Here is a 25785-nt window from a genome sequence, read left to right as displayed (position 1 = left end):
GTGATCATTAAAAAATCTGGAGCTATTACTTTCTTAAATATGTTTTCTGGGTCTTTTGCTGTCTCTTCTTCATAAACTTTTAAAAATACCAGTGGTAGTTTGTCTGATGATGTCCCATGATTCCTGTAGGCCTTCTTTATTTTTTTAATCCTTTTTAAATTTTGCTCCTCTAATTGGATAGTTTCAGATGTCTCATCTTTGAGCTCACTGATTTTTCAATGTAGTTATTTTATTCCTTATCTCTAGGATTTTGATTTTTAAAAATTATTTCTATTTCTTTGTAAAATCTTTCATTTTGTTCAAAAATATTTTTCCAAATTTTATTTAATTTTGTGTTTATGTTTTCTTAAGTTCTCTGAACCTCTTTAAAAGGAATTTTTTGAATTCTTTTGTCAGTTTCACAAGTCTGCACTTCTTCTGAGTTTATCATTGGAGACTTATTAGTTCCTTTTGTGGTATCATATTTACCTGATTTTTTATAATCTTTGTGTCTTTAGATTGATGCCAGTGCATTTAAGAAGATGACCACCTCTTCTAGGCTTTGTGACTGTTCTTTGGTGGTGATAGACCTTTATTATTTGTCTAGTCTGGATTCTGAATAAACTGGCCGGTAACCACTCCAGACAAGCAGACCCTAGTGCTGGGTTATTTAGTTGTGCTGGATAATGTTTTGTGTTTTGAGGTCAAATGATACTGCTGACTATGCTCCATGGACTGATGAGATCGTGCTGACACCAAGTGAAGCTGCTGGTTGGATACTGCAAACATTTCTGATTAGGCAAGATGACAGGTTATCTTTCATAGCTGTGCTATGGTTGTCTGGAATCTGTAGTTTTGCAGAGCTGCGTGCTGGAATCAGAAACTGGGTGATATCTATGGGCTTGCAGCTAGGTCACACAAGTATGGCAGGGCCTAAGACTATGCCTGATATATGTTGACTTGGGCTTGCCTCCCAGCCTACGGTACTGAGGCTTAGTGGAGTCATAATGCAGCAGCTGGGGTTGGATGGGGCTAGATGCTCCCTCTACAGGTAATACTGACTCTCAGTTGGCTCCTGGGATGAGGAAGGTGTGAAAATGTGGCTTTTCTCGGTTCTCTGGTCCAAAAGGGTGTCTTAGACCCATTGTTGAGTTCTGCGATACTCCTGATAGTATTTTTTGCTTGTGGACAGTTGCAAGTTGGATTTCTGTCAGTGTCAGGGGAGTGAAGCTGGAGAACTGCTAGTCTGCCTGCTGCTAACAAGACTTTCCATAATCAACCTGTTTGCCTTTTCATTCTAACATTTTATTTATAATGCGTCTTTATGGCGCTCTTTTTAGGCTCTACCTATTTGGAATACTTTAAGCTTCTTCAATGTCGATTTTTATTTCCCTCTCTATGCAATGTATAAGAGTTCCTGTTGTTTCACATCCTTGTCAACATTTAGTGTTGTCATTATTTTGAATTTTGGTTATTCCAATAGGAGTGTAGTTGTATCTCATGGTTTTAATTTGCAACTCCCTAATAACATATAGTGTTGAGCATGTTTTCATATGCTCATTTACCCATATATATTCTCCACTAATTTTACTTTGTTTTTACAACCCTGCCTCTCAACGGTGTCTTCTAAAAGTGTTTATACAAACCATGATAGAAAATAGAGGGGAAGGCAAGAGAAAAGGAGGTCAAAAGAGGAAGGAAATTTTATTAAGTATTCAGTAGTCCAATCAATTAACCAAAAATTGTTCTTGTGGGACCTCAATACAAATAGATTTTCAATCCTCTGTCTCTTGCACCTTGTGTCAGCATTAAGGTGAAATGAAGAATTGAGAAGGAAGCAGAAGAGTGAAAAGTAGAATACACTATGCCAGGTTATGTGCTATTAACTGTTTGTAAATTATATTCTAGTGTTTGTTCACCTCTTATCTCTCCTATTTTAAATCTCAGTTACCTGCCAGATACCAACTTAAACTGATGTTCCTTTGCCCCACTTTATGATTACCCTCTTATACATTCATATCAGATGTCTGCTCCTCTCTTTCCTTTATATATGGACTATTTAAAGTTGATGATGCAAATGTGCAGATACTGGAACATGTTCTGTAAAGACTCCCTCTTTTTATTTTAGAGTGATATCAGTAAAATTCTCGTAGGTATCTATTTAATCCTCTTAAAACAAAACTTGACTGTTTATGCAGTTCCAAATCTAAGGACAGGATAGAGAGGTGACTTCCTATAGCAGTAGGGGATTCTCTCTAAACCCAGTGAAGACAAGTGTCCTGGGTGTTTTCTGAATGCCTATAATAACTTTATATATTTCATTGACATCACCCAACTTTAAACACAATGGGTTATACCATTTTTGGTTTTAACCATCTTCTACCCTTCTGCAATTCAAGGTCAGAAAATATATTGTATCTCTAGTATATTAGCTTCCGACTCAAAAATATAGAACTTTTCAAATACAAAATAGTGATAAAATGAAAAGGGCATCTTGGCATACTGAGTTAGTTCCTTTGCCCTAGAAGTGTTCAGGAGGAAGGTTGATACCTTATTGTAAATGTGTAATGGAAGGAATTTGATATTTCTTTGTGGCTGCTCACAAATTTGAGCAGTTGCAATTGTGTAAATGTTTTTATTAAACCAGAGTGTAGACAGAGTTGTGATGTGTAGTTCACAATCAGTAATGGCAGAATTGAGCTCTTAGGAAAAGAAGGAGCCAAATTGAAGATTTCAGTGACATTATGAGTCTATGGTCAGAAGCACAGGAATGAAGTAAGAAAATCTGATACATTAGCCTAGAGTGCATAGGGGTAGTCAGGCTTACGCCTTAGAAAATGCATGGCTGGAAAGGAAGATAATCAGAAAAGGAAAGACCCTTGGTCCGTAATAACCTGAATTAATCTATACCTAGTTCTGGCACAAAAGGCAATGTCTTGGTAATCATAGCTCTGTTAACTAGAAAACATAGGAACCTACAAACATATATGATGACATATTATTCCCACAATATGCAGGTACTTTCATATTTGATATCTATACTTAGTTAAATCATGATTTGACTGAATAAGTACTCAGGTTATCCTTTGTTTTCTGAAATAATTTTGACACACCACAACTTTCTCATGGCGTTTTTCACTTCTGCATTCCTCAGTGTGTAGATGAGTGGATTGAGAAAGGGTGTTCCAATAGTATAAAACACTGCCACCGTCTTGTCCATGGGGAAAGTGGTTGGGGGTCGTGTATATATGAATATACATGGGCCAAAGAATAAGATGACTACAATTATGTGAGAGGTACAAGTGGAGAGCGCCTTTTTCCTCCCTTCTGCACTGTGGTTTCTCAGGGAATGCAAGATGACAATGTATGAAATTATCAAAATCATGAAACTACTTGAGCAAATTGCCCCACTATTAGACACCAACAGCAGGTTGATTGTGTAAGTGTCCATGCAGGCAAGTTTCAACAAGGGCTGCAAATCACAGCAATAATGATCAATCATATTGGGTCCACAGAACGGCAATCTTAAGGCCAGGATAATCTGAGCTGTAGAATGTATAAAAGACCCTATCCAGGCAAGAACAATCAGGATGATGCAGATCTTCTGGCTCATGATGGTTGGGTAATGCAAAGGCTTGCAGATGGCCGCATAGCGATCAACAGACATGAGGATGAGAACAAAGATCTCCATGCAGCCAAATAAATGTAGTGCAAAGACTTGTGTCATGCACTCATTGTAGGATATAATTTTCTTTGCAGAGAGAGTATCCACAATTAATCTAGGGGCTGTGGAAGTTGAAAAGCAAGAATCAGCAATGGACAAATAAAATAGGAAGAAGTACATGGGGCTTCCCAGGGTCTGGCTGGACTTGATGGTCACAATAATGAGCATATTCCCCACCACAGTTCCCACATAGAAAATTAAGAATATTATAAACACGATTTTCTGCCTCAAGGGATCCTGTGTTAATCCTAACAGTATGAATTCAGTCACACTATTATTTTGCTGCATTGTTTCAGTTGATGTGGAGAAACCACATATTGGAAATAGTTAATCTGCAAGGGGAAAAAAAAGGAAAATAAATGCTAAATTTGGAGGTCAAATACATATTCTTAGCAATGAAATTGCAACTTTACAATGGGTTATTATTTACCATTCTGTGTATTTTTTCTGAGTGAGATGGAATTCATAGTAACTATTCAGTATATTTACCAAATTACTTTTTTTTTTTGACAGTGTTGCTCTGTCGTCTAGGCTGGAGTGCAGTGCCAAGACAAAATTACACATGAAAATAATGCAATGAGAAATAGAAAAATAATTTAAAAGTAAATGATTTTTTCAGACAATGTAAACATTAATTTAGGGGTTTGGTATCAGTAGATATCTTTCTAAGCTGAATGTGTTTCTTTAGCTTATAACCAGCAATAATAAATATTTTTTACTGTGTTGCAATAACAGAGGAAAATGTACATGACTTACTTCAATAGGCTTTCACATTATTTGAACCTGATAGTACCGTTATAATATATTTACTTAGTAAATATACTGATTATTCTAATAAAGATTGTTTAAATACTTGAGAATACCTTCGTTAATAAAATCTACATGCACACATACACACACACAGGAGAGAGAGAGAGAATAAACATAAAATTTTTGCAATGAGCAACAAGTCAGTCATTCCAGTCCAAATTGAGACTTATTTTAACCTCTTGCCTTGACTATCTTTATTTCCTTTTAATTTACCTCTGAAAATTTTCTAATTTTTTTCAGTTCTAAATTCAGTCTTTATTATTCAACTTTGTACTGCTTTGTTATACTGTGTTGTCCAAAGTTAAATTCTTCCCTCTTTCATTATTTTTTCTGGGTTCTTCAAAAAGTTTTCTTAAGAGACAAGTAAACACTGACAATTGACATATAAATCAGGACATTTTTTCAGGTTCACAGGTAAGCATCAGAGATTTAGAAAATGATATCTATGTGCACCAAGTCAGGATCTGGTACTTTCCATTGAATTTTTAGTTTGTATGTTCTTGAGTATTTCATATCCTGACTGCAAGAAGGAGAAGATAAATACATAAAGGCAATTAATATTTATGTGCATATTTCAAATACTGAACAAATTGCTCTATATACCTTTTCACATATATATTCCAAATAGTAACACAGTAAAAAATCAAAAGGTAAAGTGCCAATATGATAAAATATATTTACAACACATATACCAGACAAAAGCATAATTTTTTCAAATGTAAATGGATTTCACAGGTAAGTTTCTGAAAAACATGACACAAATGAACATTAGGAAAAGAACCCATTTTAAAAGAGACTGCTCTCCTTATTATAAAGATTAAGCATATAGAAAGATGCTCAATTTCATTAACAGTTAAATACATTCAAATTAAAATTCCAGTTAGCTAATTTTCACCTATCAGGTTAATAAAGCAATCCTTTTGATAAATATCTTAACAACCAGTGTTGACAAAAGTGTGGGAAACACTCAACCCTATGAATTTTTGGTGGGAATGTAAGTGGGTGCAACCCTCTAGGAAGCAACTTGAGTATCTATAATGTGACAACTTCATATAGATATTGATCCAGTTATTCCATTTCCTCTAGACACACTCATTCATAGAAACAAGGACAATCATTGTACCTTTTTGGGTGGTAGCAAGAGATAAGAAACAACTTGAGTGACCATCAGAAGGGACATTAATGAATCAGGGATGGTATTTTTATGCAAACATTAATTAGAATGAAGCAGATACATATATCTGAGTGTGTACACCCACACACCCACACACACAATGGTCCCTGACATAAGGTATAAATTGAAATGTAAGAGATCGATACTGCCTGCTTAGAATGGTAACATTTTCCTTAACAGTTGTACAGTATAAACTACAAACACCTACGTATTTACATACATGAATTATAGTAGAAGAGAATGAAAAAACTATAATGTCTTTGAGTGGGGAAATTGCATTCTTGACCTTATAGATGGGAGAAAGACCCTACTTCAAAAAATATTCACTTTGGTAATATTTGAAAGTGTGTCATAATAATGTTACATCAGAAATAATGCTTTAACAACTTTACCTGGGGAGATGGGTTGTTATTCACCTTGTGATGGCATATCACTAAGCCATCACAACTGTCTTCTGTTGTAGACAGGAATTCTAGTGGTATTAGGGCCACATTAAGCTTCATAAATTTGAGTAAGTCAGGTACAGAGTAGTTTTGAAACTCAGTGCTCTGTAAATACAACATATGCAGACACACTGTCGTTAACTGGAGCTTCACTTCCTGTATTGAAGGTTTGTGAAAGCTCTTTAGCAAACAGAAATAAAAAACTGTATTTGTCTTCTATAAATTAAGTATTATAAAAAGACACACATGCACACACATCTCCAGAACAGATTTGAATAAACAGGAATAAACAGACATGAATAGAAATCATTACACATTTTTATGGCACTATACATTAGAATGAAGCAACATAAGGAAGATAATTTTTATCTGTCCACTGCCGAATTTCAGCACTTATAAAAAAGAGGATGTTTGATAAATATCTGTTGAATAAATCAAATAATTAAGATATTTCCTATACATCCAAATCGTGAATGTTTTATACTATTTCATACTTGGTTGCCATTTGCAGGAAGGAAAGCCGGCATCCTACCATCGGCGGCTTCATCACCTTCATGGAGCCCATCCTGCAATACCCCAATTTATTTTCTTCCTGTTTTTATTTATTTTATTACTGCTCCTTGCAGAGCAGAGCTACCCATAGGCAGTGTGCCCAGAATAGCCGGTTTCTATTTAATTACCTCCTACCCACATCTACCAGCAGTTCTTACCTGGTAGTGCCCATTTCCATCAAGAAATGCTGTGCATGAGTTTTATTCCCATGTTTTCACTTTAAGATTGTAAAGCACTCCTAGAAAAGTCCTTGAATTTCCCCACCTTTCACCAGTGTCTTGTATGTGTTAGTTCCTGGCTATTGTATTGATCACATCCATTTTCTCTGAACATTAAATACAACTAAGCTGTTCTCCTAGAGAGAGCTTATCAGCTTTAGTTAAAGAATATGCTACATTAGGATGCTCAATTGCCCTCTTTTCTTCCCAAAATAATTTGGAGGCTCATTACTCAAATTTTAAATTTTGATTACTCAAATGAGAATTTTTAACGTGCTTATAAATTAATATCTGACTATTCCGATATTAGGATCTCTTTGATCTCACAATGAAGCTCACATTCCCATCCTAATGCTAGAAGGCAAACTAAATTGGTTCCAGAATCATCCAACACGTTCTGAAATCTACCCTCACATAGGATTTTGACTGGGAAAATTTTTTCTTTTGCCTTCCCAGGAGAAGAGCTTAATATAAATTATATGTAAAATTTAAGAGTCTGGGGAAGGTCATTCCCTCAAGTGTCCCCTCCCTCCCAATTACGGAACATGAGCCAGATGTGATAAATAACTTAATCTTTAATTTGACTTTGATTATGGGGAAAAGAGATAGCCCGTTCTTGCAATTAGAGATGTTCATTTGGGTGATAAATGACATTTTTTTGACTAGAATTAAAAATGATCATCTATCAGGCAAATCTTTATTTCTAATACCATTCTCCAATAAAACGATCAGGGTTTCTTGAAGAAATGTTTGATTCTAGATTTTGAACTGAGAGTATTAAAAATAAATGAGTGTTTCATTGTAGAAATATGGAAGTGCTAAAACATGCACACAAACAGTGATGAGGACACAGGAGACAACTGAAAGTCTACAATGGCCAAAGCTGTAAAAATTTTTAGCAACAAAATAAATAACACAGCATTGAAATATAACCTTAATTATAAAATATATATGAAAAAGTTCACATGTTTATAAATAATTGAATGAATACTTAAATAAAAGGGAATTAGTGGATAACTACCTTTCTTTCATTTTTTAGTTGATATGTAATAATTCTATTTATTGTATACAAAGTGATATTTTCATATGTCTTTATGTTTAATAATAAAATCAGGGTGATTAGTATGCCCATCACCTCAGATATTTATTCTTTATTTCATCATTTATGGGTTCAAGTTTTCTCATCAGAGTTTTCATAATATCTCTGTGGTTAAAGTGATATTATTTTAATGACTAAAATGACTTTTCACTTTTTCTTTTACCTCTGCTATCAACAATAATGATTAATCATGTTCTCTTAAATACTGAATAACAGACTAAGAGGTAGTAGAGATTAACTGCCAGTGATGATCTAAAAAAAAGCAATGACTCCGATTTAGGAATTTACATTTTGGTAAACAGAAGGGAAATTATTTTAATATGATTTAGAATCAGATAATTCTGAAACGCATGCTTGTATTAAATGTACATTATTATTATTATTTATTATTATTATTATTTTGAGACGGAGCCTTGCTCTGTCACCAGGCTGCAGTGCAGTGGTGCAATCTCGGCTCACCGAAACCTCCGCCTCCTGGGTTCAAGCGGTTCTTCTGCCTCAGCCTCCCGTGTAGCTGGGACCACAGGCACGCACCACCACGCCTGGCTAATTTTTTTGTATTTTTAGTAGAGGCGGGGTTTCACCGTGTTGGCCAGGATGGTCTTGATCTCTTCACCTCATGATCCACCCGCTTCGGCCTCCCAAAGTGCTGGGAATACAGGCGTGAGCCACCGCGCCCAGCCACAATATTTTTTTTATATACATACTCAGGAAAAGAGATGGGGTATTCTGCTAACCTGTCACTTGGCATATTTTTCTCTCCAGAAATGAGTTTTCAAAGTAGTTACAAAATAGTTCAAAATAAATGAGCTTTCAAAACAGCCTCCATGAGGCACTTCCCTCCATCCCACTGTGTTCTCACGCATGGTATGCAGCCCCAGCAGGACTGAGAAGGAGCATGTATGTCTTCTGACATCCATAACATAAAATTCAGATCATGGGAAACTGCTTAGATCCCTTGATTTGAGTTCATTTAAAAAGCAGAGGTTTGAGGTAATCAAATGATTTCCACTTTTAAATTATTCACAGTCTACTTATATTATAAATCTTTTAAAATCAAATTGTTTTAGGTACATGAATGCATGTGAAAAATTAACGCCTCAGAAACAAAGAATCACTATCAGAGGTAATAGAAGAATGTAAAACACGTGTAAAACACCCTTCCATCCCAATTTTTCAATGCTTTTTAATTACTGGTAACTTCTGAACACTGCACAATAATTATTTTTGTTTTGTTGTATAAAGGAGGCTAGAGGGCCTTACAGTGATACTGATGACAAAGTAGGAACAAACCGAAAATTCTCTTTGTTAAAGCTGGAGGTTTGAATATTGAGATGGAATTGGTGTCCTATGATATAGACCAGCTTTTAAATGTCAGAACTGTTACTTATTTGCCATCTACAATAATCTCAAGCTCTATAACACAGATATTGATTTATGAAATACTAGATCTGATGTCTTCTAAATAATTTTGTCACATAAGCATTTTGTTTTTATAATAGACACCCAGAGGCCCAGACATGATTGTTATGTCAGATTCAGGGTAAAGTAAAATATGTGCTGGAGCCTTTGCATCCCCACTGGGATGAGATAATTTCTCATCAGGGGTGTATTAGTTCATTTTTATACTGTTATAAATAAATACTGGAGCCTAGGTAATTTATAAAGGAAAGAGGTTTAATTTGACTCACAGTTCAGCATAGCTGGGGAGGCCTCAGGAAACTTACAATCATGGCAGAAGATGAAGGGGAAGCAATGCATCTTCTTCACAAGGCATGAGGAAGGAGAAGTGCAGAGCTAAGCCAGGAAAAGCCCCTTATAAAATCATTAGAGCTTGTGAGTACTCATTCACTATCATGAAAACAGCATGGGGCTGCCCCATGATCTAATAACCTCCCATGAGGCCCCTCCCCCAATATGCGGGGCTTACAATTCAAATTACAACTGAAGATGAGATTTGGGTGGGGACACAGCCAGACCATATCAGGAGGTAAAATATCTCCTGGAATGCATTCTCAGTATCCTATATGCTCTTCGCGGTGACTAAATAAGTAATTTTAAGATTATGCATAAGCTGCAAAAGATGTGTATCCATGACATTTTCATTTATTCATCCATGCAAAAAATATCACTAAGTGCTAACCACAAAATTTGCCTTAAATTAACCATTTCTATCATTTCCTTTTATTGACAGTTGTTTCCTTGTGTATGAAATATATGTTATTTCTAGGGAAGGCTATCACATATGCATAATTCAAACATTCTTAGAGAATTCAATGTTTATATATTTCCTTTGCTTATTGCCATTTAAAACTTGAAAGACAACGTAATTTCTTAATGCTAAGAAATGATAAATGATTGAGATGATGTATATGCTAATTACCCTGATGTGATTACTATACATTATGTTTTGAAAAATCACTATGTCTCCATAAATAAGCACAATTTTTACTTGTGAATTCGAAAAATAAAATTAAAAGATATGTCTTTAACACAGGAAATGTAAATAGGATAATGAAATAATTTGCTGATTATTTTTCACAACTTCAGCCATTAAATGACCTTTTTTCTTCTTTTGCTATGTAGTTTTCAAAAAGTTTTTGCATTTTAATATAAAAGCAATTACCTTGGTTTAGGATGATTCACTGACAATGTTTGCTGACCTGGTGAAAAGGAGTGTACTCTACACAAATGTAGAGTTCTGTAATCAAGCTTTTGTGTTTAAAGGTATTTGGAATTCTTGAGAATTTACTCCCAGGAAATTTGGAGAATTTGACCAGATCATATTAGAAGAAGAGATGTTGACCCTATAAATAAAGCAGTAAAAACAAATACAAAACCCCCTTTTTTGGTCTAAGGTTAATTAAGCCTTTATGCTTATCTAAACAATATATTTAATCAGCAATAAATTGATTTTTAATTTTAAAATAACATTTGTTTTCTAATTATTACAGATAATATTGAGTAGAAATCATAACTTTCCCATGATAATATTATTCCAAACATATCTGTAAAATGAGATAAAAAAGATTATACAGCTTTATTCTATAAAGCAATAATAATGGGTAATATTCTATTTATGTATTCATTTCAGTGATTTTTATATTATCTTTAATTTTTTAACCACACAACGTTTTCTGTCTTTCAGAAAATTAGTATACTTCTGTATAAAATACACCAAAGTGAAATACATAGAAAACCAGAAAAATATCTCAGAATTCATTCTTTTGGGACTTTCTTATGCTCAGAATATACAAATATTTTGCTTGGTGCTCTTCTTATTTTATTATGTCACTCTTTTGGTAGAGAACCTTCTGACCCTGTCTCCAATCAGTGTGGTCCTCTTCTTCACCATCTGATGTGCTATTTACTGAACCATTTATCCTCTGTGGACATCTGTTATACCTCTAGTATTGCACCCAAATTAATTAATGACCTGCTTGGGGGACAAAATTCATTTCCTATGATAATTATGTGTTACAGGTTTTTGCCTTGCACTTCTTTGGAAGACTTGAAGTCTTTATTCTTACTGCCATGGCATTTGATCACTAATGCTGCCACTTGCAAACTTCTCCACTACGTGATTATCATGAAAAAAGACAAGGTACAATCTCCTAGTCTTAGCTGCGTGGGCTGATGTTGCTGCCCATTCTTTTTCTCAGTTATCCGTAGCAATTCAATTGGTTTTCTGTGGTCCTAACAAGATTGATCGCTATTTTTGTGATATTTTTCCTTTGCTAGAAGTTACCTGTACCAATACCTACATCACTAGTGTCTTTATGGTTGCCAATTCAGGTATATTTTTCTTAGTTAATTTTATTGTCTTATTTGTTTCTTATGTAATTATCTTATTCATTTTCAGAAATTGTTCAGCGGAGGGAAGATGCACAGCTCTCTTTGCCTGTGGGTCTCATATCACTGTGGTTGTCTGATTATTATTATTTTTTTGGTCCTTCCATATTTACCTACCTTAGGCACTTTCTTTGATGGTAAAGTATTTGCACTTTTTTTACATAATCATTGCTCCAATGTGCAATGCCTTAATCTATTCTCTGAGAATAACATTTAATTAATTATGATTTTAAAATTCTTAGTCCTATTTTCTTCATTCATTCCATTCTAGTTAGTGAGGTAGCACATTTGTAAGTGTTTTTAGCCTTTTTATTCATATCTAGCCCTTTTAAAAATAAAGTTGCTAAGTCAATAAGATTCTGTAAATTCATTGTGTGCTTTGTTTAAAAATAATGTTTGACATCAAACTTTCTCTTGGTGTTTTTCATATCTGTATTTCTCAGAGTATGAATATTTGGTAGAGTTCAGCTGTGAAGCCATTACGTCCTGGGCTTTTCTTTGATGGGAAACTTTATCATTGATTCAATCTACTTATTTGTGGATCAATATCCTTGTTCATAGATCAGACAACAGGACTTTATTATGATATCTATTATACTTCCTTTTAATTAATCTCAAAGCAATTCCCATTAAAAACAGAGCAGGCAGTTTTTTCTTGAAATATTAAAGTTTATTCTAATATTTATATTAACATTGAAAAGATACAGATTAGCATACACAATGTTTTAAACAAAGACAATTAATGAACTTGCACTACATAATTTAAATTTATATCATAAAGCTACAGTAATCAAAGCTATGTTACTTTCACAAATGTAGGCAAGTATCAGTGAAAGAGACTAGATAGTTCAGAGATAGACTTACACATTTATAGTCTAATTCTCAGCAAAGACTTGTAGGCAATTCTATAGAGAAAAGATACTTTTTCAACAAATGATGGAACACTTGGACACCTATACAGAGCAAAAGTAAACCTGTATATGTATATTTTATATAAAAATAAACTCAAAATTGACGATGTATATAAAATATAAAATGATAAATCTTTAGAATTAAACAGAAGAAAAGCTTCATTATTTTGGATTAGGCAAAGAGCTCTCAGATATAATACCAGTAGTATTATCCTAAAAAGGAAAAAAAAAGTGAGTTGAACTTCACCAAAATTACATTTTTTTTGCTGTAAAAATGAGATCGTTAATAGAATTACATAACCATACTACATGCTGGAAGAAAATATTCTAAAATTATACAATAACCAAAGAACTACTATTCTGATTGTATAGAGATATCTCAAAACTAACTATAAAAAAATGAACAACGCGGCTGGGTGTTGTGCCTCACACCTGTAATCCTAGCACTTTAGGAGGCCAAGGAGGGCAGATCATGAAGTCAGGAGATTGAGACCATCCTGGCTAACATGGTAAAACCCCGTCTCTACTAAAAATACAAAACATTAGACAGGCGTGGTGGCACGTGCCTGTATTCCCAGCTATTAGGGAGGCTCAAGCGGGAGAATCACTTGAACCTGGGAGGCAGAGGTTGCCAAGATCACGCCACTGCACCCCAGCCTGGTTGACAGAACAAGACTCCTTCTCAAAAAAAAAGAGAAGAAAAGAAAAAAGAAAAGAAAAGAAAATGAACAACCCAATGGAAAAACAAGTAAACATTTTGAACAGACACTTTCTCAAGAAAAAATACAGGTTGCAAATAGGTATATGAAAAGATGCTAAAATATCATCAATTATTAGCTAAATGTAAAAAAGAACCACATGATACCGCTTCATACTCACTACAAGGAGTAAATGTAAAGACTGACTATACTAAGTGTCTGCATTACAACCCAAGGAACTGAGGATATAAAATGGCACAACTATGCTAAAAATGTTTTTGAAAATTTCATCAAAATATTAAACATATTCTTCCCATGTAACTAGAGATTCTGCTCCACATTTACTCAAGATAAATATGGTATTTGTCCATAAAAATATGTGTACCTGAACTACTATAGCAGGTAATAAATGTTAGCCAAAATATGGACACAATCAATATCTTAAATTTGAGAAACAGGTAAGAATTTGTGGAATTTTCATGTAGTAAAATAACCTCAGAATTAAAGAGGAAGGTACTATTGATATACACAAAGACATGGCTGAATGTCAGAATACACAAATTGAGTGAAATAAGCCAGTTGCCTTCCCCTAAAAACAGCATATACTATATTCTTCCATTTTATAAGATTCTACTAAATGAATATTAATCTACTGTTCAAGAAATGGATCAATATTTTGTTGGACATAAGAAAGAAGTCTGAAGACAGAATTACAAAAGAACACAGGAAAACTTTTGGGGGTAATATGTTCATTGTCTGGATAATGGTGATGGTAACATAGATATAACTGTAGGTCAAATATTTCATGTGGATTGTATACATAGTACTTCAATTATATTTCAACATAGATTTTAAAAACCTATATTCTTGGAATTGATCCTTTTACTTTTTCCCAGGCCATTCTGAGATTTCTAAAATTAGAAGAAAATCCAGTGACTAGTCTCACATTTATTTGCTGAAGAATGTATATAACACTTACTGATATCATGCAAATTTACCACCTTCAATCATTCAAAAAAGTATGAAGAAATCTCATTTTTGGAAATAAGTTCAAATAATTGATAATAAAAAAATTTTAAAATGGATTCTAGAAGAGGAAAATGAAGAGAATGAAATCAACTATAAGCAGAGCAAGTTAAGATGACCTGTGACAGAAGAATAAATAAAGAAATGTGGTATATATACATAATGGAATACCATCCAGCCATAAAAAAGGAACCCCATAATTTGCAACATAGTGCATGAAACCGGAGGACATTATGTTAAGTAAGATAAGGCAGGCACAGAAAGACAAATGCCACATGATCTTACTCATATATGGATTCTCAACAAATTGATCTCATAGAAGTAGAGCGTGGAATGGTGGTTCCCAGGGGCTGGTGTGGCTGGAAAGTGGGGACCGGGGACATGGTGGTCAAAAGATACCAAATTTCATTTAGATAGGGGAAATAGGTTCAAGAGATCCATTGTACAGCATGGTGACTATAGTTAACAATGATATATCCTTGAAACATTCTAAGAGAGTGGATGTTGTTTTCACCAATAAAATGATAACTATGTGAGGTAATGCATATGTTATCTAACTAAATTTGGTCATTACATAATGTATATATACTTCAAAAAATCACACTATATATGATAAATACTTATAATTTTATGTCAATTAAAATAATATAAGTTTAAAAAGAGAAAATAAAAAGATGGCTTGAGATGGATTCTATAATTGGAGGATTAAATGAGCCAATTGAATGCATCTTTAAGGAGTATATTAGTGTGTGTGTGTGTGTGTGTGTGTGTGTGTGTGTGTGTGCGCGTGTGTGTAGGCACGTTTGTATGAGCTCATGTACTGATGGTTAGAGACATGACCAGATAGCCCCTTCTGTGAATTGACATACAAGATAGATTAGGCATTATATTTTAATGGCTAACCAGTAAAACAATGGGTTCTGATAGCTTTCATTCCGAGGGGTAGAATTTCTTTTCCTTAGCGTTACTTAACTTTCAAAGCTTGAAAGTAAGCAATAAATTTAGAAATATTAATTTCTTTTACTCACTGAAGATAGAGTTCTAAGGCCTGTTTCTGCTGTTTAGGAGTGTTTTGAGCTAGTCACAGAAATTCTAGAGGCTTGTGTTCTTATCTGTATAATAAAGCTAATAATAATTTTGTCAAAATATGCACTATTGTGAGAATTAAATAATATAATGAACTTAAAACACTCAATAATCTCTCAATACATTGTTATTTTTATTATTTTGCAATAGAGAAGCTACTATAAAGTTGATTTCCTGAACTTTTACAGGTTTGAAGGAAACTTTTCATGTATAAATATATAAGATAGAGATTTGATATGATTTGAATGTGACCCCCATCTTCCTTATCGAAAGCATGTGTTGGAAAAACAAATATTTCTGATTATATTTCTTAATTATAACATCTCAATCTTATACATACAGAAAAAGAAACTTAGGTTAGCAATTATCTCAAGTTTCACAAATGGTATGAAAGGAGAGAAAGTTAATTTTGTTTACTGAATTCCTTGTTAATGACACATAAGAAAGTGAGAGGCTTCATAAATTGGTGATAATAATGTTTGGACAACATCTATGTTTCTACTGGGTGACTGATTTCTCTTAGAATATTGTCAAGATTTCTCAGATTTGAATTTTGACTTTAAAAATACATAACTACAATTAAAGTGAAAATAAGGTAATTTTAAGGGCAACTTTCACTTAATATAAAATTTCTGAATATTCCATTGATTGTATGCCTCACAATTTTACTACTTTGTTGTCATTATTCCAGCCACTTGTAGGATGGATGTATAATACATTGTCCTTTCCTCATTTATGATTTGAGCTAATAGACAAATTGAGAAAATATGTCCAACAAAATATGTTTTTTGTTTTGTTTTCATTTTTTGTTTATTATTCTCTAAGCAAAATAATACAATATGTGTTTTAATGACAACCATTGTCCCCACCTAACTGTGTTTACATGTCCCTTTTATCTCTGCTAACAGAAGTGACCATTTGTAGCATATTCCCTCGGAATGCAGGATAGGATTTTTAAAATGTGTTATGGATTAAACATCTACGATGATCTGGAAAACAAGCCAGAATCCTGACTTAAAGAATGCACATTTTCCTAAAACAGAAGAGAAACTTTGCAAAGTGATTTGAAATCAAGGATGCTAGACAATTAGCATTAGACCAGTAGAAATGCTACACATTTCTATTAAGTATAAAAAATATCCACATAAATATTCAATAAAACAACTTGGGTCGTCTGGTAACCTGTCACTTTGCATTTTCTTTTTCTTAGAAATGAGGACTCAAAATACTTCCTCTTATGGCTGTCCTAAACAACACTTCATTTTGCTTTGCTCTCAAGCCTGCGATGCAAAAGAGAAAATGAAATTTGATGGAGGGAGAATAGTCTTTTTAGCAAATAATATCAGAAAAGATGAATGTTCATATGCAAAAAAAGAGCCTGGATCCATGCCTTATAGCTTATACAATAAATAAATTAACATGCATTAAAGACCTAAAAGTACTCTTTAAAGTTGCTTTTAAAGAACTTGGGAAGATATACTTAGATGCTTTCTGTTAAGGGGGAAGAGAATCCCTGGAGTAAGGAAGTGTTTTGAGTAACCAAGTATAGCTAGAAAAATGAGTGGGCACAAATGCCTGCAAGAAAAGACAAGAGGTACATAGGGAACTGCATGGAGAAAATGCTAAGATCTGAAAACAGTGTGAAACACTGACTAAATCGAGGGTGAGGGAAGACATATAACAAGCAAAGATTTAAAAAAATGTTGAAAAGGAAAGTTTAATTGGCTTGTAAGAAATAGACTGATCGTAAGTAGATCTTTCAGAATCCTTTGGTAATAGTACTTTAACGGCAAAGCAAATTTGCAGGTTGAATTGATTTTTTAATATCTTGGTGTATTACCTTAGGTTATTTTTATACGTTTATTATTTTAACCTTCTAATCATTAAATAAGACAGAAAAATTAATGTATAGAATATTGAATAATTATAAAGAGAGCTCTCATATCACTCCCACTCAAGGCAAGAAAGGACATTCCTTTTATTTCAGTTGCATCCTCTTTCTCTCCCTATGTGTAATCTCTATTCCAGAAGCATCACGCCCTTGCCTTATAACTATTTTATGCCCTAGGTTCTTCACCTCTGAAATGCAATTGGTAATAGTATCTGTCCTGTAATGTTGTTACAAAGTTAAATAAGATAAATGTCATCAATTTATTCATGTATGACATAGAGTAAATGTTTACTAAGTATTTGCTCTTACGGTGTTCACAAAGTAGAAGCAAGCACTAGCTTTGAATATGCATGCAAAAAATGAGAAGCTTGTTGAAAATGATATGACTAATGCAAAATGACAGAATGTTCAACTGTATTATTGACAAATATTAAAATGAATATTTTGTAAATTCAAAAATGTTATACTTTTCCTGACAAGTCACCTTAAATGAAAATAAAGTATATAAGAACACATATTTCTTCCCCAGAGAACATGATACAAGCACTGCATGGGAATTGATGGAGATCATTTCTTCCATAAGAACCAGAACTATAGTTTCCCTCTGAGATTACAGAGAATGAAAAAAGAAATTCAAATTGCATACATGGCAGATCTCAGCCATCCAGAACTTTGTAATGAATAGGATTCAAGTGACATGCTCCGGTAATTTGGGTCTAAGAGGATGGTAACTGGTCAGTTAATTATGTGGGTGACATATAAATAATTAACTGTAAGTAAATAAGCAATGCTTTGGGGAGAAATAAAAATGTACCCTCGGAATATAGCCTGAGCTTGAACACTTTCAGAAATCATTTGGTTCTATTTGGAACGTGATTTGAGTAGTTTTTGAAAACAAGGCAAGTACTCCTTTTGCCTTCAAACTTTTTTCTATGGGGTGGCCTTCATCATTTGTTTGATTTGGTGATATGACAGGTAATAGTAGTTACTAACGTGGTATAAATTTTGTGTTTGTTTGTGCATAAATTGGGGAAAATAGGAAGTGAAATATTGGTAGCACTCAACATGCTGGAGAAGATATCAAGTCAGATGTTGCAAAGAAACAATTTAAATGGTAAATGAATGACTAATTTCAATGAAGAGAGGACATAATCGACTGTAAAGGTAAAAGGAATAGATTCCAAATAAATTCAGAGCATATGTAAAAAAATTATTTTTTTCTCACTTAGCATTACCCTCATAAATTTGTGATATTTGTTGAAAATATTTTTTTTACTCCTTAAGAAATAATATTCAGCAGTAGCTAATTTTTAAACAGGCTGTGCTGCAAATCCTATGTACTAAGACATATTAGGATTAAATGAACACTAAATTAAGGAGGACTTGGTTGTCCACTGGGGATGAGATGACATATTCTAGGAAATACAATCAATGTCAAAGGATAATACTGCCTACTCTCTTGGAAGACCGCATGTGAGAAAAGGGACATGCCGTTACAGCTCTTGAGAGACAGTCTGAAACACTTTGACAAAAGAGAAAGTAATTCTGAAAATGACATTATTGTGAGAAGAATTCTTAGATACAATTGAGGCTAGCTTCCTCATTTTGCAGAAGGGAAACATAGGGGCCAAGAATATAAGGTCATAAATCTAAGTGGCAGTATTAGGGTATATACTCAAATCACTTTTCCCCTAGCAATTTTTCTTACATGGACAATAGCTGAAAATGCAGTATTGCTATTCATGCTCGAGAGAACAAAAGATATCTTTCTTCCTACAGAAGTATGTGAGCTGTACTTTAGTGACTTTCTAGAGCTGGCCTATGTAGGAATCTTCAACTGATTCAGTTTGTGTTTTTAGTAGATACTTTGGCCTAATTCATAGTTTATATTTCAACTTAGACATTGTCCATTTAAGTTTGAGTGTCTAAAGTGAAGCAATGGCTGAAAATCAAGAGGCATTCTATTTTGCGTGAGAAATTCAGGTACGTATGAAAACTTCAGAGTTGGGACAGTCAGGATTAATGTTCAGCTTATCCTGTGTGAATTTGCTCATTTTTTTCATGGACGTACAATGAGATGGTTGTAAACTCAGGCTTTGAAGTCAGAAAACTCAGATTTTAAGCCTTAGTTTGCTATATACCATTTATGTTACTATGCACAATTTCCCAAATAACTAGAATCCTAATGTAATTTTAATGTATTTTTCTTTGTGATACATTAATATTAGCACAATGATATTGTCCCTTGTCCACTATTTTATTCTTTTAAATATGCTTTCTCACCGATTACTGAGGTTAAGCTTCAGCATCAGTCTCTAACTACAAAAATGAAGATACATTTCCTTACATTTAAAATGAAGATAAAGCATTTTAAAGCAAGTTAATAAATTTGAAGGTTATATTTGAAGTTAGCGGCTAAATTAAGACAAGTAACAGGGATTGCCTCCAAATTATAAAGCATGATTATATTTTTACCAGCAAATTAAAAAAAATAAACACTAACGTTGTAGTAGTTAAACATGGTGTTTCTATGTCTATAAAGAAGTTGAACCGACGGTCTTTGAGCTGAGCCGAGGTGGTCGCTTTTAGCGCAGCCTTCCCACAGCCGCGGATCCCCGCTTAAGCCTCCTGTGGAAGCCCGGGCCCGCTTCGCAGCTTTCTCCCTTTGTCTCATAACCATGTCCACCAACGAGAATGCACATACACCAGCTGCCCGTCTTAACAGATTCAAGAACAAGGGAAAAGACAGTACAGAAATGAGGCGTCGCAGAATAGAAGTCAATGTGGAGCTGAGGAAAGCTAAGAAGGATGATCAGATGCTGAAGAGGAGAAATGTAAGCTCATTTCCTGATGATGCTACTTCTCCACTGCAGGAAAACCGCAACAACCAGGGCACTGTAAATTGGTCTGTTGATGACATTGTCAAAGGCATAAATAGCAACAATGTGGAAAATCAGCTCCAAGCTACCCAAGCTGCCAGGAAACTACTTTCTAGAGAAAAACAGCCCCCCATAGACAACATAATCCAGGCTGGTATGATTCCAAAATTTGTGTCCTTCTTGGGCAGAACTGAATGTAGTCCCATTCAGTTTGAATCTGCTTGGGCACTCACTAACATTGCTTCTGGGACATCAGAACAAACCAAGGCTGTGGTAGATGGAGGTGCCATCCCAGCATTCATTTCTCTGTTGGCATCTCCCCATGCTCACATCAGTGAACAAGCTGTATGGGCTCTAGGAAACATTGTAGGTGATGGCTCAGTGTTCCGAGATTTGGTTATTAAGTACGGTGCAGTTGACCCACTCTTGGCTCTTCTTGCAGTTCCCGATATGTCATCTTTGGCATGTGGTTACTTACGTAATCTTACCTGGACGCTTTCAAATCTTTGCCGCAACAAGAATCCTGCACCTCCGTTAGATGCTGTTGAGCAGATTCTTCCTACCTTAGTTAGGCTCCTGCATCATGATGATCCAGAAGTATTAGCAGATACCTGCTGGGCTATTTCCTACCTTACTGATGGTCCAAATGAACGAATTGACATGGTCGTGAAAACAGGAGTTGTTCCCCAACTTGTGAAGCTTCTAGGAGCTTCTGAATTGCCAATTGTGACTCCTGCACTACGAGCCATAGGGAATATTGTCACTGGTACAGATGAACAGACTCAAGTTGTGATCGATGCAGGAGCGCTTGCCGTCTTTCCCAGCCTGCTCACCAACCCCAAAACTAACATTCAGAAGGAAGCTACATGGACAATGTCAAACATCACAGCTGGCCGTCAGGACCAGATACAGCAAGTTGTGAATCATGGATTAGTCCCATTCCTTGTCAGTGTTCTTTCTAAGGCAGATTTTAAGACACAAAAGGAAGCTGTATGGGCTGTGACCAACTATACCAGTGGTGGAACAGTTGAACAGATTGTGTACCTTGTTCATTGTGGCGTAATAGAACCATTGATGAACATCTTAACTGCAAAAGATACCAAGATTATTCTAGTTATCCTGGATGCCATTTCAAATATCTTTCAGGCTGCTGAGAAACTAGGTGAAACTGAGAAACTTAGTATAATTATTGAAGAATGTGGAGGCTTAGACAAAATTGAAGCTCTGCAAAACCATGAAAATGAGTCTGTGTATAAAGCTTCATTAAACTTAATTGAGAAGTATTTCTCTGTAGAGGAAGAGGAAGATCAAAATGTTGTGCCAGAAACTACCTCTGAAGGCTATACCTTCCAAGTTCAGGATGGGACTCCTGGGACCTTTAACTTTTAGATCATGTAGCTGAGGTATAAATCTGTTGTGTACTATGTTTGGTATTTTGTCTTCCTGTTTCTCTACGAAGAACTCTTTCTAAATGTGGTTTGTTATTGTAGCACTTTTTACACTGAAACTATACTTGAACAGTTCCAACTGTACATACTGTATGAAGCTTGTCCTCTGGCTACGTTTCTTATTTCTATGTGGAATTTCATATCTTGCAGCCTCCTGTAAATAAACATTAAACCCCCCCCCCCAAAAAAAAAGAAGTTGAACCAAGAAGAAAACTTTCCAGGTAGAGAACTTAATCATCAGCTCTAGCTGATGAAACCAAGACAACAATTACAGGGATTCAAATGATGTTTTTAGTAAACTTACAATAAATGGAGACAGATTGATGCATTGGCTTTGTCTGAGAACATTCAAAGCCTTATTTTACTTAGAGGCTTAATTTTATGTAAAAGTCTTAATATCCTTATGGCGGTTAAGAAGTATATTTCATATTTCACGTGGATTTTAAATAACAAATATAAATTTGTGAAAATGGAAATGTACAAGAAGAAATTTGAAGAATAATTCAAACTAGTAGTATATTCAATATTATTATTTTCTTAAAATAAAATGAAATTGCCTTTCTTATTTATTGGCAAAGATTAGTCTGATTATGGATAAACTAATAACCTATATCCCAAAAAAGTACCTTTAATTCTAGTTCTTAAAATTCTACTATGAAAATGAATGTCTTAAAAATTTAATGTCTATTACAATGCAATTAGTCATTGTATTGGTAACACTGTATTGGTTAATTTGGTAATGTGGAGAGATGAGGAAGAAATTTAAGGAGGGTTTAATTGAGAAGTCAAGAATGAGATTAGGGCTGAAAATGTATACTATAAATTGACAGTCCTTTTGAGGACATCTAGTAAGAATTAAAATACTTTGATGTAAAATTATTTTTAGAAAGCAATGAAACACATTTTTAGTAATTCAGTGTCATCTTTTCAGTCACATCCAGGATTCTAACAACTTAAAATATGTTTGGTCACCACCTACAACATTGGCTTTAGTTTATGCAATCAAATCATATTTGTTCGATATCAATATTGCTGATGCTTAGTGCTGAGGTCAATTCAATAAATTGTCCACATTATTTAAAAATAATATTTGTATGACCTGTTTCCTTAATAAATTTTGAGTCCCAGAGAGTAAAAACAATATCCTTTGCAAGGAATTATTTTGTATTGTAATATTGTATATTATGTTCAACTTTGGAAATAAATATTCTCTATGATATAATTTTAATATTGTTGATTGAACAATAGAATTCATACCTACTAGGGCAGGGATTGATCACAATTTGCTGGAAGAGCTAATGGAAATCATCTAGTATATATTCATGGAGAGTTTCATTAGTGAACCATTTTAACTGAATACCAGATATTTACTCTCTGAGCCACTTGAAAGAGGTTAATTAAATCTAGCTAGTTCCTCGAATAGAATATGATCATTACATTTCTCAACAAACACTTGTAAGTGTAAGCTTGTGAATTATGTCATTTCAGGTGACTTACATGTTCTGTCTTCACTGGACCATGGAAAAAAGCAATAATATCACTGTCTTTATTCTCTTGGGGCTTTCCCAAAATAAGAACATTGAATTCCTCTGCTTTGTATTATTTTTGTTGTGCTATATTGCTATTTGGGTGGGAAACTTACTCATAATGATTTCTATTACTTGCACTCAGCTCATTCACCAACCCATGTATTTCTTCCTCAATTACCTCTCACTCTCCGACCTTTGCTACACATCCACAGTGACCCCCAAATTGATAGTTGACTTACTGGCAGAAAGAAAGACCATTTCCTATAATAACTGCATGGTACAACTCTTCACCACCCATTTTTTTGGAGGCATAGAGATCTTCATTCTGACAGGGATGGCCTATGACCGCTATGTGGCCATCTGCAAGCCCCTGCACTACACCATCATCATGAGCAGGCAAAGGTGTAACACAATCATCATAGTTTGTTGTACTGGGGGATTTATGCATTCTGCCAGTCAGTTTCTTCTCACCACCTTTGTACCATTTTGTGGCCCAAATGAGATCACTACTTTTGTGATGTGTATCCTTTGCTGAAATTGGCCTGTTCTAATATACACATCTTAGGTCTCTTAGTCATTGCTAATTCAGGGTTAATTGCTTTGGTGACATTTGTTGTCTTGCTATTGTTTTATGTTTTTATATTATATACCATCAGAGCATACTCTGCAGAGAGCCGCAGCAAAGCTCTTTCCACTTGCAGTTCTCATGTAATGGTTGTGGTCCTGTTTTTCACACCTGCATTATTCATTTATGTTAGACCGGCCACAACTTTCTCAGAAGATAAAGTGTTTGCCCTCTTTTATACTATCATTGCTCCCATGTTCAACCCTCTTATCTACACGTTGAGAAACACAGAGATGAAGAATGCCATGAGGAAAGTGTGGTGTCGTCAAACAGTTCTGAAAGGAAAGTAACTTTTCTGAATTGTGTCTGCTTTCCATGCCATAGTTCCCAGAGACCATAACACATGAGTGAGAAAGAGTCACTCTCATCATGCTCTTGTCATTTTTAGGAGAGAAAAGTGAGCAAACAGGAAGTGTATGTATTCTGTGGTTTTATACTTCTACAATGACATCTCAATAACAAATTGAGCATTATTCCTATCCATACTCTCTTCCACCTTTGTTAATCATTACTATTGTGCTCATGTGATATGAAATAAACAGAAAATTTCATAAAAATAAAGGATTACATGGTGTTGTGTTGAAAAATTAAAATAGATAGGTGTTTTTCATGTCTTAAACTTCTAAGAACATGAATGAAATATTACCCTCAACTTTTTACATTTTTACTGAATTCTAAACACAAAAAGTGCATATATTGCCTGTGTACAACTCATGAACTTTTGCAAATTGAGCATGATTGGAACAATCATGGAACTGGAACAAGAGACAGATGTTATCAGCACATCAGACGCCCTCCTTAGTCCTCTTTATAATTCATACCTCCCAAAGGTAAACACAATATTTATTTCTAAAATAATTAGTTTTTATCTGTTTGTGTACTTTGAAGAATAAGAAAGATAGATTTGGCTACTAAGTAGGTGTCTTCTCAGTATTTCGTTTGTGAGTCATTTCTCATGTTTGTAAGTTTTCTGATTGTTTCCATTGATGTATAAGGTATCGTATTGTATGAATATATAATGACTAATTTATCCATTCCCTCATTGCCAGACATTTCGGTGTTTCCCATTCAGGGTTATTATGTATAGTACTGCTTTGAATATTTTGAAACATGTCTTTTTGGTGAATATATGTCTTTTATTATTTCGTTTTACTTTATAATGTAATTAAAAATCAATTTTAAGAAATTTAAACAATTTTAAGAAAGTAGTACTATATTTGTATTAATATTTTTTAGTAATACATTACTGATATAAAATGAAAGGTAATAATTGAAAAAATAATTCTCCATAGAAAAACACTAAGTAATATAAAAGATTTAGAAATAAACATGTAAAACTTCTAAAATCCACACAATAGGGTATGGGAAAAGCTGATTAATGCAAACCTGTCTGTCAATCATAGGAAAAAGGAAGAAATTCTCTTAAAAAGGTAGTTTACACCATGAAGCTTAGAAAAACTTCCAGAGATGCAGCATTGGATTATGTTAGCAAGATTAACACACAGGTATCACCACTGAAATATGTTATCAAGTAGAATATTCATTGTAGCATATGAAGGTACTTGCCATATTAAATGAAACTTGGGAAATTCTGTATTTAGCTTCTAAGAAGAAAAGAAAAATGTACTTCACTGAGCTGCCAATAAGAGCAGTGATGTCAAATGAAGAAGGCATGCTGTGAATTTATGCTAACACTGGATTGTAACACACACAAACAAATACTCACATGTGTGTGCAGACGCCTAATGCAGAATAAAGTATTTTCAGGAATTTATATTTAAGGTATAGTTGAAATAAATCTGCTCATATAGAAAACCAAAACGTATAAGAAGAAAAAACAT

The 25785-nt window shown here is 34.2% G+C and overlaps 2 protein-coding genes and 1 pseudogene across 3 annotated transcripts; 2 read left to right on the top strand and 1 right to left on the bottom strand.

Annotated features, from left to right (window-relative positions):
• Nucleotides 1–2996: 2996 nt before the first annotated feature.
• On the bottom strand, nt 2997–4010 carry LOC116554456 (olfactory receptor 4C11). The gene has a single exon (XM_032282424.1). The coding sequence runs from the start codon at nt 3989–3991 to the stop codon at nt 3059–3061; it is 933 nt and encodes a 310-aa protein (XP_032138315.1). The 5' UTR covers nt 3992–4010; the 3' UTR covers nt 2997–3058.
• A 16009-nt stretch (nt 4011–20019) lies between these two features.
• LOC116555041 lies at nt 20020–21970 on the top strand (annotated as a pseudogene). The gene has a single exon (XR_004270348.1). The product of XR_004270348.1 is annotated as an importin subunit alpha-1 pseudogene (transcript).
• Nucleotides 21971–23308: 1338 nt separating this feature from the next.
• LOC116554557 (olfactory receptor 4P4-like) lies at nt 23309–24234 on the top strand. Its single transcript, XM_032282476.1, is given in 2 exon segments — nt 23309–23816; nt 23819–24234. Coding segments are annotated over 2 exon segments (924 nt in total).
• Nucleotides 24235–25785: the final 1551 nt, after the last annotated feature.

This window comes from Sapajus apella, unplaced genomic scaffold, assembly GCF_009761245.1.
Source record: "Sapajus apella isolate SASKATOON/1434 unplaced genomic scaffold, GSC_monkey_1.0 scaffold14, whole genome shotgun sequence".
In the NCBI taxonomy this organism is placed as follows: Eukaryota; Metazoa; Chordata; class Mammalia; order Primates; family Cebidae; genus Sapajus; species Sapajus apella.
This window is presented reverse-complemented; position numbering and strand designations above follow the sequence as displayed.

Coding starts and splice junctions, on each gene's coding strand:
- LOC116554456 (XM_032282424.1), bottom strand. CDS start 3,991: ATGCAGCAAAATAATAGTGTGACTGAATTCATACTGTTAGGATTAACA.